General features: G+C 58.3%; 1 protein-coding gene across 1 annotated transcript in view; it reads right to left on the reverse strand.

The window, feature by feature from the left end:
* The window catches only part of CPNE2 (copine 2), a 40,339-nt gene extending 24,982 nt beyond the window's left edge, over window positions 1-15,357 (reverse strand). The window contains exons 1-2 of the mRNA XM_080644857.1: window positions 15,131-15,357; window positions 1,539-1,756 (exon numbers count right to left, since the gene is read on the reverse strand). Of these exons, the coding sequence (XP_080500983.1) occupies window positions 1,539-1,718 (180 nt within the window). The 5' untranslated portion in view covers window positions 1,719-1,756; window positions 15,131-15,357. The remainder of the gene's footprint in view (window positions 1-1,538; window positions 1,757-15,130) is intronic.
* Between the last annotated feature and the right edge of the window lie 1,295 nt (window positions 15,358-16,652).

The raw sequence follows: 16,652 nt of genomic DNA on the forward strand, positions 1-16,652 counted from the left end.
AGCAACAAAGCAATTTTTAAGATTGGAAAATCTTAACAGTTCGGATTTCTCAATGTCCTTCCTCACCCTGCATCGCTCCCCAATTCTCAGGCCAAAGTATTCCAGTTCCAAAGTGCGTGGCTGTGGCCCCATTGACACCCCCAGCTCTGGGCTTGTCAAGATAGGCAGGGGGGAAATCCACATTTCACAGATGAGACAGTCTCCAAGAGGGACAGCCACATTCTCAAAGCCACACAGCAAGGAGTGACAGAACTGGGCCTTGGTCCAGCATTGAGATTAAAGCCTGGATCCTCCTATCCCTGTTTGCCCCTCACTGTGTGTTCGTTTAGGAATAAGTGGGGTAAGTTATTTAAAAGTGGAAGCGAGCGCTTTATAAAACTCTATGGTTTTAACTACATATATAATCATTAAAATATTACGATAAAAGACTAAGCAACTGGTCAACCAGTCGACCGGACAACCGGCTGGTCGCTATGATGCGCACTGACCACCAGGGGGCAGAGGCTCAATGCAGGAGCTGCCCCCTGGCGGTCAGTGTGCTCCCACAGGGGGAGTGCTGTTCACTTGACCAACGGGCGCGGGACACCGGGCTCACGGCTGGCAAGCACAGCTTCCGCAGCCTGAGCCTCTCCCCCCTCCGCTGGCTACGAGCGAGCGGCTGGCGGCAGGCGCAACGAGGTCGGGATGAGCGGGAGCAGTGCCCCAGCTGCCTGCCGCTTCTTGCACTTCTACATCCCTCAGGGGATGTCGGACTGCCGGTTTTGACCCATCAGACATCCCCCTGAGGGGTCCTGGATTGCGAGAGGGCGCAGGCCAGGCCGAGGGACTCCACCAGTGCACGAATCTGTGCACCGGGCCTCTAGTATATTTATAAGTCTATGAATTATAATTATAGTAATTTAAATACAAATATACTTGAAGTAATATTTAAGTAAATTTTAATTTTTTAAAATATATTCAGAGAGGAAAGGAGAAGGAGAGATAGAAACACCAATGATGAGAATCATTGATTGGCTGCCTCCTGCACACCCCCTAGTGGGGATGGAGCCTGAAACCTGGGCGTGTGCCCTGACCGGGAATCAAACCCCGACCTCCTGGTTCATAGGTTGATGCTCAACCACTGAGCCACTCACTCCAGCCGGGTTAAAATTTAATTTTAAGAGTAACAATTTTCTGCCCTAACCGGTTTGGCTCAGTGGATAGAGCATCGGCCTGCGGACTGAAAGGTCCCAGGTTCGATTCCGGTCAAGGGCATGTACCTTGGTTGTGGGCACATCCCCAGTAGGAGGCGTGCAGGAGGCAGCTGATTGATGTTTCTCTCTCATCGATGTTTCTAACTCTCTGTCCCTCTCCCTTCCTCTCTGTAAAAAATCAATAAAATATATTTTTTAAAAAAGAGTAACCATTTTCTAAGAATTCCCCAGCCCACACTCCGATTACCTCCAAGGCCTGACCAGGAGGCCCCAGGATCCAGGAGAAGCCCTTCCCCAGACACCTAGCCACCCCCACCCATCACAGACGCGCATGGAGGGGCTCACCTCATTCCACCGGCCATTGTTCTCTGTGAAGAGGACGCAGAAGGGGTCTGACTTGGAGGTGACGTCCCGATCCAGCAGGTTCTGGCCACTCACAGACAGCTCCACCTTGCACACGCAGTACTGGGAGCCCATGGGGGCGGCCCCTGCGGCTGGGGCGCCCTGACCCTGTATGTGGGCCATGGGAAGTGGCAGCGGTGGCGGCAACAGTTCCTGGCAGTCTGCGGGGATAGGCGTGGGGGGTCAGAGAGAGAGAACCGACATCTACCACACCACCTGGGTAGAGAGACAGAGGATGTGGGTAGAGAGATATGAGGAAAGGTGTGTGTGGGAGGGGCATGTATGTGGGCAAAAGATTGGAGAAAGGAGAACGCAGGAAATGAAGGACTCTGGTCAATGTGGTTAGTGTGTCTTTGGAGTTATTCTCTGCTCTGGTCAGTTTCTGCCTATGAGAAACACACAGGTTGAAGCTGCCCCAGCCGGATCAGCAACAAACCACATTGGCATGGGCATCCCAGACATTCATTCTAGCAGGAACACCTGGGCTTCTCCCGAGCCGTTAACATGCTGGGAGCTTGTGGCGAAAGTGGAGCTTGTCATTACTCAGGGTTCCCTCATTGCTTTGGCCACTAGGAAGCTCACTTCTGGCAACTTATCCCAAACTTGACCTTGTTCATTGTCTATCTTACTCATCCTGTATCCCTGGCCTAAGCATGTGACTGGTGCATAGGATGCTCACAGTATATATTTGAATAATAATAATAATAATAATAATAATAATAATAAAGCACGAGTGTGCCCCGGACGGTGTGGCTCAGTTGGTTAGGCATCGTCCCATGCACCAAAAGGTCCCAGTTCCATTCCTGGTAGGGCACATGCCCAGGTTGTGGGCTCGATGCCCTGTAGGGGGTGTGCAGGAGGCAGCCAACAATGTTTCCTCTCGCATTGATGTTTCTCTCTCTCTCTCTCTGCCCCCTCCTCCCCTCCCTTCCTCTCTCTCTGTCCCCTCCTTCCCTCCCTTCCTCTCTCTCTGAAGATCAATAGAATTTTTAAAAATTTTTATTTTTATTGATTTCAGAGAGAGAAACATCAATGATGAGAGCGAATCATTGATCAACTGCCTCCTGCATGCCTACAACTGGGGATCAAGCCCCCAACCCCGGCATGTGCCCTTGACCAGAATTGAACCCAGGACCCTTCACTCCACAGGCCGACGCTCTATCCACTGAGCCAAACCAGCTAGGGCAAATAGAATTTTTTTTTAAAAAAAAGCATGAGTGTATAAATCATGAACAAATAAACCCTCCACCTCACGCCGATCTTCCATGAGCTGGTCCTTATCCTTTCATTGTACTCAGCTTCCCAAGATTCCATGCATTGGGCCTTACGTACCCCTCCCACTGTCAAGACTAATTACTGGCATTGCTCACTTTAAGCAGCTCTGTTTCTCTCCAAGTGCAAGGTGTTCATTTGGAGCAAGTGTGGAGAAGCCCGCCGCAAGGGGTGGCGGGGAGCTCTGGGTCCCACAGGGCACAGGCCCTATGGGCAAGCCCGCTGGCTCTCTGTGCCTTAGTCTCCTCATCTGCCCATGAGACAGCAGGACACAGTCTTGGGGACTCCTGTGACCAGATCTTATTTCCTCTGGTACGTGTTTAGTTAACACAGGCCCATCACCATGTGGACGAGTCCAGCCCCAGACGCTTACCTACAAAGACCAGCTTCCAACTCCTTGACTAATATCTTGCCCCCTCACTGTTGAGGAAGAAACTGGCCCTGCACTGCCCCAGAGAGGCAGGTGAGAGGAGGGTGTTCCCGGTGGGACGATGAATCCGACTTTCTGTGTGCTCTGGGCCCTGACTTCGACCTGCAGTCGCTAATCCAGCTTCAGTCTTGTGGGGCGGCTGCTAACATGTCCCCATTTTCCAGAGGAAGACACTGAGGCTCATTCATTCCCACTAGCATGTTTACTGAGCGTCTACTCGGTCCAAGCACTGTGCGAGGGCTGGGGTCCTGCAGTGGGAAGACTGTCAGGCTCAGGCCGCACGCTCCGTCTGGCTGGGAGAGTGGGAACAGCAGCCAGGTTTCGGGGCTGGAGTCCCTGCAGGGAGTTGGGGCTGTATTCTGAGTCTCACGGAAGCCGTGGAAGGTTTTAAGTAGACAGGTGACATGATCTGATTTCTGTTTTTAAAAGCTCCCTCTGGCCCCTGAGGGGAAAAAGGGCTGTCAGGCTAAACAGAGGCAGCAGGGAGGCTGGCGAGGAGGTGGCTGGCATCCAGGCAGGGTGGATGAAGCCACCACGGCAGTGCTGGGCCCTCCCCTTCCCTCCGACCCTGGCCACAGGCCACTCTCTGAGTGCCAGCCTCTCTGGGGGCCCGTCTGCAGGTGAGTGTGGGGCAGGCCCCAGGCCTCCTCCAGACAGCACCTCCAGGCCTGCCCCGCATGAGAGGATCTGGACAGTGACGAAGCCAGTGCTCATACCCTCCCCTTACCGTCTGTCCCTAGAACCTCATTATCATCACATGAGCCCGGAGCGGCAGGGAAGCGGTGCAATTTGCCGGCAGGATTTTTGCCGGCAGGATTTATTCTCATCGTGTAAAAATTAGTTTCCATGGAGGGGCTGCAAGCCGCACTCCCTTTCACTGCGAGCAGCTGGGTGCCGTGCCCAGTGGGGGAGGGGTGAGCATGACCCTGGGAGGGTGGGGGAGAGCCATGTCCAAAAGGGACATCTTGCCTTGTGGCTGAGAGAATGCCTGCTTATGCCAGAGGCGGGGTGGGGCATGACAGTCACCCATTTTACAGATGAGGAAACTGAGGCCGAGAGAGAGAGCACAAGTCACCTGCCGGAGGTGGCAGGGCAGGAAAACAGCAGAGGCAGCATGGGGGCAGGGTCTCCAGACTCCCAGGCCAATACTGGGCTTTCTGCTGGGGTGGGGGCACTAGGACCCAGCTGGGGACAGATGGGGAGTCAGCCAAGCAAAAGGCTAAGAGGGCCGCAGAGTGTGCAAGGTCAGCAGTTTCTCTAGGGTCACCCTGTCTATGCCCCTGCATCTCCCATCATCACCGATGGGGTGCATTCCAGCTCCCCACCTCCTCTCCACCTCACAGGCCCCCTTCCTGGCATGCTAGATGCCACCTGGGCCACCGCCTCCCCTCCTGCCAAGTCGGACAGCTGTTTTCATCCTGAGGGCTCCCAGGGACACACACTCAGGTCCATGCACTTCCTTGCACACGTACACACGTGTGTATGGTCACATATGCACATACACACATGTCCCCGAAGAGCACACGCAAAGGCGTGCTCTGGTTTGAACACTCGGGGGCCACTTCTCCCCGCCCCCGCTCTCCCTGGTCCAAGTCACCATCACTACTCGCCTGCCCTCCTGCCCCTCATTGGCTGGGCCTGGCTGAGGGCAGGGGCAGGAGGGCAGGTCACAGGAAGGGTCCCCGAGCCACTGCCACGCCCTAGATCAGCTCCCAGGCCCCAGAGTGAGTGAGTGAGCTGAGCCAGTGAGCCATGGGTGGGATGGGTGGGCGGGGAAGGGGCGCTCCTCCCCCAGCTTGGGGCAGGTCCCCCAGCCCCAACTCACCCTCCGGCTGGAAGCCTCTGGATCCCCCAAACGGGGAGCACATCATGTCCAGAGTTGGGGCGGGCCTGGTCAGAGTGGGCCCCTCTGTGCCAGCCCAGCAGTGGGCAGGCAGGCGGGCGGGACCCTGAGGCCTGACGCAATGGAAAAAGAAACCACAGCTCAGGCCAGCCGGGCCCCCTCCCCTCCTACTCCAGCAAGGAGGGCAGGCGGGCAAGGTGTCATTAAGAGAGGGCTGAGATGGAGGCGCTCCTGGGTGCAGCACCCGCCCCACAGGTAATTTGAGGTTTCAGGCTGGAGAGGGGGTACGGGGAGCCAGGGCCTGCTCACAGATGGTGCTGACTCCTGGCCCAGATGGGCACAGGCCTTCCGGGGTGGCTGGACCCCCAGGGAAGGGGCTGGGAGGCAGGGAAACAAATTCGTCGTCTCTTTTACAGATGGGTTAACTGAGGCAGAGAGAAGGCAGGGCTTAGGGATTCCCATTCAGTCACCCCACGAACATTCCAGAGCTCCCTGCAATGAGCAGCAGTACAAGACACAGGTGTTGGCCCCCACAGGGTCCACGGGCCCCAGCTTAGAGGACACCTTGTCACTTAGGCAGAAGGACAGCACTGAACCACAGGTCTAGAATATTCTGGTTTTAGCCAGCAACCTCAGAACCCATCTCCTTGACCTCTCTCTTTCCTTCACCCCCTTATCCCGCTGCTGCTGCTGCCGATTCCACCTCCAAGCTGCACCCAGCATCGTCCTCATCTCCCACGCCCCTGCCTTGGCCCGGCCAGGCCCGGTCATCTCATGCTCAGCCATGCACTGGCCCATGACAGTCCCAATTCTCTGCCACACCAGAGCCAGAGGGAATCTTTCAATATTCACGTCAGATGCTACCACGGATCTGCCTGAAAACCTTCCAGTGGCTCCCTCCTCGCCCCCCAGGCCCGCACCTGACCCCACCTCATGCCACCTTCCCCTCGCTCCCTCTGTTCCGCGACACTGGCCTCCCGCTCTGCAGACAGAACTTGTCGGCACCGTGCAGAGGTTAGGAACACGGACTCTGGACTCAGACAGCCCAGGCTCTGCTTACCTGCTGCATGACCTCAAGCAAGTTTCCCCTCCGTAAAACAGGAACAGTAAGAGTGCTTTCTTGGGGGTATTGTGAGGATTAAGTGAGGCACAGCCCTCAGAACACTATGTAACTTGTGTTATTATCCGTGATTCTTAATGTATGGGGGAGGAGGGGCAGGTCAAAACCTCAGGAGATGTGTGAAGTTCATGGTCTATGTAATGGGGGCGAGGAGTTTAAACTGGTTGAGAAATGTGGCTCTGGGCTCCCCTTCTCAGCTGGCAGGGATGCCAAGGTGATGCATGGGGGGCAAGGGGCAAGGGGCAGAGTGGGAATAAGAGGCTCAGACCCACACCCACAAGCCCTCCAGGGTGCTACACTCCTAGGCTGTGGCCTCCAGGACCCCCAGGGCTGCGGGGTCCTCGCCCACAAGTCCTGCTCAGTGGGACTTAATCACTGACAGCAGAAGCCCCAGGGTGGCCCTAGGCTCTCCCTGCTCTCCCTGCTCCAAATGTGGCTCCCAGACGGGCAGCCTCAGGCCCCGACCAGACAGGCTCCGTTGGAGCCCCCAGACTGGCACGTATCTCCCTGCGCCTCAACAAGCGCCCTGGTGATCCTGCCGGGGGCTAAATGCACACGAAGCCCAGCCCTCTGAGCTCACAGCCTCCGGCCTAGATGGTAATGCTCTGCTAACCAGAACCCTCCGAGTAACCAGATATTGGTCCCCCTGGTCCTGGTGGCTGCCTTCACTGAACCTGCAGGGTTTTAACCTGTCTTGAATGAATCTCGATCTAAGTTACCTCCTTCACGCCATTTCCCAGATGAGAAGACCCAGGAAGACAAATGGCAGCAGGGTTTTCCAGAGGAAACAGAACCAATGGGATATCTAAGTAGATATATATGTATATTTTAAATATATTTTTATTGATTTCAGAGAGGAAGGGAGAGGGACAGAGAGGTAGAAACATCCATGATGAGAGAGAATCATGGACCGGCTGCCTCCTGCATGCCTGATCAAACCCGTAACCCACGCATGTGCCCTTGACTGGAATCGAACCTGGGACCCTTCAGTCCGCAGGCTGATGATGCTCTATCCACTGAGCCAAACTCGCTAGGGCTCTAAATACATTTTAAGGAATTGGCTCACGTCATTGTGGGGCCTGGCAAGCTGGAACCTATAGGGCCAGACAGGAGGCTGGAAAATTCAGGTGACTGTGATAGACTAGTCTTGACTGTGAAATCTGCAGGGCAGGCCAGGCCGCCGGAAACTGGGCACGGTTTCTGTGTTGCAGTATTGACGCTGAATTCCTTTTTCTTGGCGAAACCTCAGGCTTTGCTTTGAAGGCCTTCAAACGGTCGGATGAGGCCCACCATACAATGGAGGCAGGTGTCCGTTTCCCGGGCTGGGTGCTGCTAACACAGGTGTTTTGGGTTTACGAAGGGTCACTGAGTTGTATCTGTGGGAAATCTGCTCGATTTTGTATGTTGCACTTTAATAAAACGTTAAAAATAATGCAGGGACTCCTCTATAGAGTCCCTCCTGAGCCCCAATCATGTGAACACTAGCTTAGGAAAAGTCACCCTTGCTTGAGCTTAAAGATGAGACTGAATCTTATTTCCATCTCTCTTGTTCCCGGCACAGAGGCAGAGCATGGGAGCTAGACAAACATTGGTTGAAAGTGAGGAAGAGTGCCCGGCCGCCGTGGTTCAGTGGTTGAGCGTCAACCTGTGAACCAGGAGGTCCCGGTTCGATTCCCGGTCGGGACACATGCCTGGGTTGTGGGCTTGATCCCCAATGTGGGGCATGCAAGAGGCAGCCAATCAATGATTCTCTCTCATCATTGATGTTTCTCTCTCTCTCTCCCTCTCCCTTTCTCTCTAAAATCAATAAAAATATATATATATATTTAAAAAAAGAGTGAGGAAGCGTGAAGGGGAAAGAATCTTGGAATGATTGGAATCATGGGTTCTTGGAATCTCTTGAGCTGAGGTTTTCTTGTTGTTGTTGTTTTTAATATACTTTATTGATTTTTTACAGAGAGGAAGGGAGAGGGATAGAGAGTTAGAAACATCGATGGGAGAGAAACATCGATCAGCTGCCTCCTGCACACTCCCCACTGGGTGTGTGCCAGCAACCAAGGTACATGCCCTTGAGTCCACAGGCCGACGCTCTATCCACTGAGCTAAACTGGTTAGGGCGAGCTGAAAGGTTTTAACATTTATCTGGTCCCACCTTCCAGCCACATACTAACGCCAGCCACAGTCCCATCACCCCAACCTCCCACAGCCCTGGTTCTCTGGGGGGGAGGGGGTGCACCCCAAGCTGCTCATCCTCCCTGGGCCTCCCTGCGTACCTAATGCTGCCGGCTCCTGCCAGGCAGGCACAGCCCCCAGAGAACAGGCTGGTGTTCTCATCAAGGTGGGGGGTGGCATCTCCACTCCAATCGCTGCTCCACCTTCGCTGAGGCACTGGCTGCTGCTCAGAAGACACCGCGCTCCCGACAGGCAGCCAGGCCATTATGGGGATAAATATAGATACAGCCGCACGAGAGGAGGCGGTGGCAGGGATGGCCCCATGCCCCCGGAGGGCCCCCGGCTTCCACCAGACCACACCCAGGGGAGGCTCTTCTCTGTAGCCCCCTTCTAAGCACCAAGCTCTGCTTCTGGGGGTGGGGGGTCCCTGGGGCCGCTGGGTTGAGACCTGCTTCTGCCACAGCCTCCCCGTCCAGCCTTGGCTCCTTCACCCACTAAGTGGGCCGGCGATGCCCTGCCCTCCAGCTTCCCAGGAAACACCACGGGGAAGGGCGTGGATGTGCTCTGGGATTCGGAGAGTACTTCAGGGACCTTGGGGCGGGCCTGGCCAGCCTCAGAGGGTGGACCAGCTAATGGATGGAGGGCATGGTGACAGTGACCATGGGCCAACGTCTGGCTTCATTCAAAGGGGGTTCTGGGGCAGCCTCAGACCGGGGACTGGGGCACAGCCCTGTGGCTCTACCCTGCGGTGCCCCACCTCCTCCAGGGAACTCCCATGGGGAGGCCTAGGGGACAGGGGCTCCCAGCGCTGTGAGAACTCCCCCAAGTCCCTTTGCAAGCCCCTTCCCCTCTCTGTGCCTGGTCCCCTGCCTGTCAAGGGCTTGGGCTCCTTCCAGCCCTGGGGACTCTAACAGGCATCGCTGCCCTGGCTCCCAGCCCCAGCTCCCGCCCAGTGTCTCCGGGTAAATAAGGCCTGAAAGTCATCGGCTCCCCCAGTGCCTGAATCCCCTCTGCATTCCCCCAGCAGCAGCCTCTGCTCGCATCCCCCACAGATGGGATCTCCTGCCTTTTGTTAATGGCTCCTGGCAGTGAGCTGGCTTTCACGCCCGCCACCCACACCCTGCTACGCTGAAAAGCACCCACCCGCCCCGTCTCATCCAGCCAGTGAGCAGGGGTCACTCTTGCACCCCAGGCAAGAGGCCCACACCCAGGGACCCAGGCCCTCCTTGGCAAGTCCTTCTGCCCAAGGACATCGCCATCTGCTCTCCAGCTCCAGGTCTCCCTGCAACCCAGCAGATGGGCCCTGTGAGTATCGCCCCATTTTACAGATCAGAGAACTGAGGCACAGAGAGCTGATGCCACACCTGCCCATTAGGGGCTGAATTGTGTCCCCCCACACACACACCAAAGGATATGTTGAAATCCTAACCCCCGGGACCTCAGAATGTGGTCCTATTTCGAAGTGGGGGCGGTGCAGATGTAACTGGTTAAGATGAGGTCACACTGGAGGGGGGTGGGTCCATAATCCCACGTGACTGGCGTCCTTAGGGAAGGACAGTGAGACACAGAGGGAAGGCAGCCGGGAGAAGGAGGCAGAGACTGGAGAGACGTGGCCTCGAGGTAAGGGATGCCTGCAGCTACCAGAAGAGCGAGGAAGTCCCTTCCCCTAGAGCCCCGAGGGAGCACGGCTCTGTCAGCACCTTGACTTTGGACCTCTAGCCTCCAGCCCAGGAGAGAGGACATCCCTGTTGTGCTAGACCAGTGGTCGGCAAACTCATTAGTCAACAGAGCCAAATATCAGCAGCACAACGATTGAAATTTCTTTGGAGAGCCAAATTTTTTAAACTTAAACGCCACTTCTTCAAAATAGACTCACCCAGGCCGTGGTATTTTGTGGAAGAGCCACACTTAAGGGGCCAAAGAGCCGCATGTGGCTCGCGAGCCGCAGTTTGCCGACCACGGTGCTAGACCATCCAGGTGGTGGTGCTTTGTTACGGCAGCTCCAGGGAACGAATGCACTGGCCAGCGTCACTCACCTAGTCCCAGGCAAACCAGAGTCTGACACCAGGCAGCGTGGCGCTCTTACCTCGCACACTGCTCCCCTCCCAGGGGCCACGGAGTGTGACTCAGAAAGGCTGTTGGGGCCCAGCAGGAGGGGGGGCTGGACAGCATCATCTGCTGGGAGCCGAGTACACGATCCTGTGTCGGCAAGGCCAGGGCAAGCGGGCAGGCCCCATGCCCCAGAGCCCCCGAAAGAGGCAGAGCTGGGCTGTGGGGAGAAGGGGGTCCTGGGATATACTGAGCATGTTCCCATCTCAGGGCCTTTGCACGTGCTGTTTCCTCGCCCTCCCTCCCTCCCTTGTTCACGCATTCATTCATTCACTCGTATCTGCTGCTGGGCACCAGGTGGGCTGAGATACAGCCACGAAGGAGAGACCAATGCCACAGCTGAACACCCCAGCTTCCATATCACTGTCTCCCTCTCAAGAGGCCCCCCCCTGGCCCTCAGGCACCCCTGCCCATCAGAGTGACTTCCATCACTCCCCTTTGTTTTCCTTAAGGCATTTCCCCCAGCTGAAGCTTGCCTCCTGCCTCTCTGGCATCGGCTTGTCTGCCCTGTCTCCACACTCCACGCGGAGCTCCGTGGTTGCACCCTCAGCACAGTCCTGGCCCAGAGAAGCTGCTCAATTATTTGATGAGTGACGACCAATGACCGCACCATGCGGGAAGCCCTCCCGGAGGGCGGGACCCACAGCCTCAGGTGGGGGAGGCATCGGAGCACCTGTGCACTGCCCTCTTCCACTCCCAAGCCCTTTCACAGCTGCTGCAGAGCCCCGGGAAGGAACCAGTGGGGAACGCTCCTGCCTCAAGAGCCCCATCTTCTAGTGCAAGAAACTCAGGCCAGTCCGGCCGGTGTGGCCTAGTGGTTGAGCATCAACCTATGAACCAGGAGGTCAGGGTTTGATTCCCGGTCAGGGCACATGCCCGGGTTGTGGGCTCGATCCCCAACAGGGGGCGTGCAGGAGGCAGCCGATCAATGATTCCCTCTCATCATTGATGTTTCTATCTCTCTCCCCCTCTCCTTTCCTCTCTGAAATCAATAAAAATATATTTTTTTAAAAAGAAAAGAAACTGAGGTCAGAGAAGTCAAGAGACTTGTCACACAGGGTGATTCTCCCAGGACACCTCTGTCCCCCGGGTACGACAGGGGATACCCTACCCAGGGCAGCAGCCACCAGCCCCCAGTTGTCAGTGCCAGGAGGACCCCACCTTCTTCCAGACACACACCGTTCCGTCCCCCAGGCCAGCACCTGTCCCTTCTCCATTGGTGAGTCCACTCCCTCTGACGGTCCCCCAGCGCTCAGCATGGTGAGACAGCCATCCCTCCAGAGACCCAAAAGGGCAAACTCATGATTCTGCCTTGCTCCATCCCCTGACCTCCCAGCCCGTTTGACCGGAGGCTACAAGGGGGGCAGATCCAGTCACTGGGTTTACATCTGCCCGGCACCTATCTCAGAGCAAGCAGGCCAGGGCCCTGAAGCAGCCGGACCCGGCCCTCGCCGCTCAGGGAGCTGACACCCTGATACCAAATGACCAAATCAGATGATGGTAGAGCGCGGCGAATCCCGAGGAAAATGAAGCAAGTTGATGTGGCGGTGAGTGAGGGCTGGTCTCATCCCGGACCCTGGAGGGAAGTGTGGCCAGGCCTGGGGAGAAGCGCCCCGGGGTACGGAACAGCACACTCGACACCACCAGGGAGCAGAGGCTGATGGCCAGGGAGGGCACAGGACACTGGGCTGAGAGCCAGGAGGCACCTCGGACCCTGACTCAGTCCTCAGGAACAACGGAGACAGGAAGAAGCCACGACTCCCCTGGGGACCCTGTATTCTCCCTTCTGGACCAGTGAGGGTGGGATAAGATCGCCACCTTCTCCACTGGCTGCTCCCCAGCTTCCAAGAAACCCACCCTGTGTCCAGCAGGGGGCTGGGCAGGAGGGGAGGGGCTGGACCCCTGAAAAGACTGCCCCTGACTCGGCAGCCCCTGTAAGGGACGGAGGAGACCCCAGGGAGACCTGCATCAGGCAGATGGGACCCTGGGGCCTCTCAGTAGGGGACCTTACCTGGCGACAACAACGCTCCCTGCTCTGCAGGAGGGAGGGAATGCCCAGAGGACGCTCTCCATGTGCTCACTCCTTAGAGCCCCAGAGGCCGCCCCAGGAGGGGAAATGGGAGCTCCCGCCTGAACGACCACACCCCCCCGCCCCGTGGGCATCTCCGGGGCCTGGTGGCACCTTCCCACTCTGCCTCTGCCCCTGGAACAGCCCAAAGTCCAACATCCGGATCCTGAAGTGCCTCACTCCAGGGAGGAGGTGGGAGAAGGAGGAGCGGAGAAAACCCCAGAAGGAATCCTAAAAAAACGAACATTCCCATGAATATGACACCGACGGCTAAGGGTTACTGAGCGCTTGCTCATGGTGGACCAGTCGCAGCCCTGGCCTATGAGCCCCGTGCCATCGAAATTAACCCTCACACCTACCGCTAAAGGAATATGTAAGTGCCACAGAGGTATAGAGTATTGTTCTCACTACTTTATGGGCATAGAATATGACACTCTCCCCGGACCCTCTTCTTATGACCCTGAGTTTTGTTTTGTTTTAAGTATTTTAAGTTGATTTTTAGAGAGAGAGGAAGGGACAGGGAGGAGAGATGGAAACACCGATGAGACGGGAACATCATTGATTGGCTGCTTCCTGCACACCCGCAACCCGGGCATGTACTCTGACCGGGAATCAAACTGGCCACCTCTTGGTTCCTGGGTGGACGCTCAACCATTGAGCCACACCAGCTGGGCTCTGACCCCGAGTTCCCTTGAAACCCCACCAGAGACACCTACTTCATGAACCACACCCACTTTGCAGGACACCTGCCCCCCCCTGCACGCCCCTGGTTCCGGCTCTCAGCAGCCCTGTAAACTGACTGTCATACTCCGCCGCCCTCCAGCCCAAGGCACACAGACAGGAAGTGGCAGCAGCTGAGAAGGACCCTGTGTCCACATTCTTAGCCCCAGGTTCTTTGCATGAAGAAACTTGCCTGGGTGACCCCTCCCCCTCTGGCCAGTAGGTCGCCTGCCCACCTGGGGGGTGCCAGGCTCACGGGGTCACCGGGCCCTGTGCCAGAGGAACTGCAATAAAGCCTCTGCGTTCTGCTGGCTGCCAGCCTCCCGCCGCAGGCCTGAGCCCATTTCACAGATGAGAACCGGGACTCGGGGGGGGAGGAGGGTCTGCGTGGGGGGCAGCACTGCTGGGTGGGTGTTCAGACCCAGGTCTCCCAAAGCTCCCCACCTGGGCTGGCCACACAGGCTGCAGCCTGGAACGTTACAGAGGGGCTCCTTCCCCCAATTACTGAAGTTGGTGTGCCCCAAGAACCGGAAAAAGCCCCTCTCCACCCGTGACAGCCCACAACCCTAGGCAAGCAAAAACTAAGTAATTTCATGCCCAGCCGTGGCGGCTCAGCGGTTGAGCCTCAACCTCTGAGCCAGGAGGTCACGGTTCGATTCCCGGTCAGGGCACATGCCCGGGTTGCCGGCTCGATACCCAGCGGAGGGCCTGCAGGAGCAGGAGGCAGCTGGATCAATGATTCTCTCTCATTACTGATGTTTCTCTCTCCCTGTCCCTTCCTCTATGAAATCAATAAAAACATATTTTTAAAAAGACTAAGTATAGATAAATCAAAAGGCCACTCAGAGGCCTGCCCTTGTCTCTACCCCCAATACATAACAGGGCTGGGGGTCACAGGCAGCAAGAGGAACCCCCAAATGTCTACCAGAGCCCTGGGTTCCAGGGCCCACCTGTGACCCTGGGCAAATCACAACCTCCTTTGAAGGAGACCCTTCCCCAAAGGGGGGCTGTGGAATGGGGTGGGGAGGTGGAGGCTGGAGGATGGGATGGGAAGAGAAGGGACGAGGTAAGCCTCCTCTGTGTTCACAGAGGCAGCGCGGCCATGGGAGGGGGTAACAGGAAGGAAGAAAGCATTTCTCTGTATCTCTTCATGCCCCCCCCCCCCCCCCCCCCCGCCCCACACACACCCCAACACACAGGTGCCAGACAGCTTTGGGGAAAAAAAAAACTAGTTTGCAAACACACTCAGACTTCTAGGAAGCTGTCAGCTCCACTCCCTCTCCGCTCCCCCTTCTGGGGCTGGGAGCTGGCTCTCCGGCAGTTCCCTGGGGTGGGGATGGGTGGGGGTGATGGGGGCGGGGTACGGGGGTGAGAAGAGGGGCCCGCGCCAGTCAAGAGCCAGCCCGACCTCAGTCTTCGGCAGCGGAGACGGCGACAGGGACTCCACCTGCTGGACGCACCCAGGCTCCTCGGGAAGGTTAGGAGGGTCCCTAAGACAGCTGGGCTCAGACCCCCGAGGGCGCAGCCCACCTCCGGCCCCCGCCTGCGCCCCGCCCTCCAGGCCGCCCCCTGCCCTCGGCGGTGCGGGTGAAGCCGGAGCGCCCCCGAGTGGCCGGGTCGGAGCTGAGTCACCCAAGAGCCGGAGTCTGGGTGCGAGCGGGTGGCGGGGCTTGGGGCACCGCAGGCCCCCCGAGGCGGAACCCAGCGTCCTCCCAACCCGCCCGTAGCCGAGCCCCAAGGCCGAACTTGAGCTCTCGCGCCAGGGCGCCCCGCCCGCCCCGGCCCTCCCGGCCCCACTCACCGCGGGTCCCGGGGGCGCCGCCGCCCTCACTGCGCGGCCGTTGCTGCCCGCGCTCCCGGACGCCGGGGCATCCCCGGGCGCTCCGCTGCTCGGCCGGACCCGCGGGCGCGGGACGGCTCAGGGCGCTGCCCGCGCGGCCGTGGCCAGCTCCGTGCGCTCCAGCCGCTCAGGGTCCGGTCCTTCCCCCCGGCCGGGCGGGCGACAGCCGTGGCTCGGGCTCCGCCCCCGGCCGAGGGGCGGGTGTGGGGAGGGAAGTGAGGAGGCGAGGCGGGCGCTTCCTGGAGGGTGAGCGCTCCCAACGGGCGTGGCGGGGACACTGTCCCGCCCGTTGCCCGCGGCTCCCCGCCCGCCCTAGCCCTCGGGGCTCTCAGCGCCGCGGGGACCCGAATGTTCGAGGCCGGAATCCGGGGTCCGATTGCGCCAGGCTGGGAATCCGGGGTCCGATTGCGCCAGGCTGGGAATCCGCGGACCCGAACGCCGCTGCTCTGCCCCGCCCAGGCCGGCCTCGCGGAGCCGCGGGCGCCTCCGAGTTTGGAACGCCGTGCGCTCAGGTCGCCGACGCGGGGACCGAGGGGTGGCCTCAGCCCCAGCCTGCGGGGTCCCCAGGGCGCCGCCTGTGGCCTCGACCCCGAGGGCTGAAGGGCTCCGCGCCGCGCCCTCGGGGGGGACAGCACAGGGCTGGCTTCCGGGCCCTATTGGGCAGACCGGGACCGCAGTGTTTTCTTTTATTTTCGATAGTAAAAGAGCTCGGCAATTTCTTGCCTCCAGAGACCGGGAAGATGGCACACATTCCTCTGACAAAGAAGACAGACACAGTGTGAACGGTGCCCAGAGCTCGTCAGTCAGGAGAGGGCAGGGAGGCGGGTCCTTGAGACCCTGGCGCTGAAAACCCCTTTTGCGAAGGCCTTCTTTTCAGAAACGAGGCGTCCATTTAAGAATGCGGGGCGTTCATGCAGCCCCCCACTCGGCGGTGCTGATGTGCCCACCCCCGTTCATTGTCTCAGACGACCGAGCCTCATTGCACCAGATCCTGGGGGAAGAAGCTGACCCCAGACCTCAAGGCCAGGTCCAAAGCCGGTGGCCCCGAGACTGTGAGAGTTCATTTGCGGCGCTGGGGTTGTGGGTTTGCAGTTCAGGCAGGTGAGGGTTAACCTGGAACCTCCCTTCACATGGGAGTCCCTGGCACTTCCGTACCTTAGAGGGGTGGCCACTAAGAAGCCCTGGGGCTCTGGGCTTTGCTCTCTGCCGGCCTGCTCCCCATCTACCCTCCCTTTCTCCAAGCTCTCCTCATCTCTCTTCCACCCAGAGGCCTCAAAGCCCTCAGCCCAGTAACGGAGCCAACCAACCTAGAGACCCAGCGCCAGCCCCACTTCCTCCAGGAAGCCCTACCTGATTGAACCCCTCTCCTCCCCTTGCTGCAAAGCAGGAGGGCCAGTCAGGGAGATGGACGATGGTGCACCCAAGCAGAGTTCCTCCCCTCAAGTTGCTCACCTCCCCCCCAATCCCTCCCACCCCAGGGGCA

Source organism: Plecotus auritus (assembly GCF_963455305.1).
Source record: "Plecotus auritus genome assembly, chromosome: 10".
Lineage (NCBI taxonomy): Eukaryota > Metazoa > Chordata > Mammalia > Chiroptera > Vespertilionidae > Plecotus > Plecotus auritus.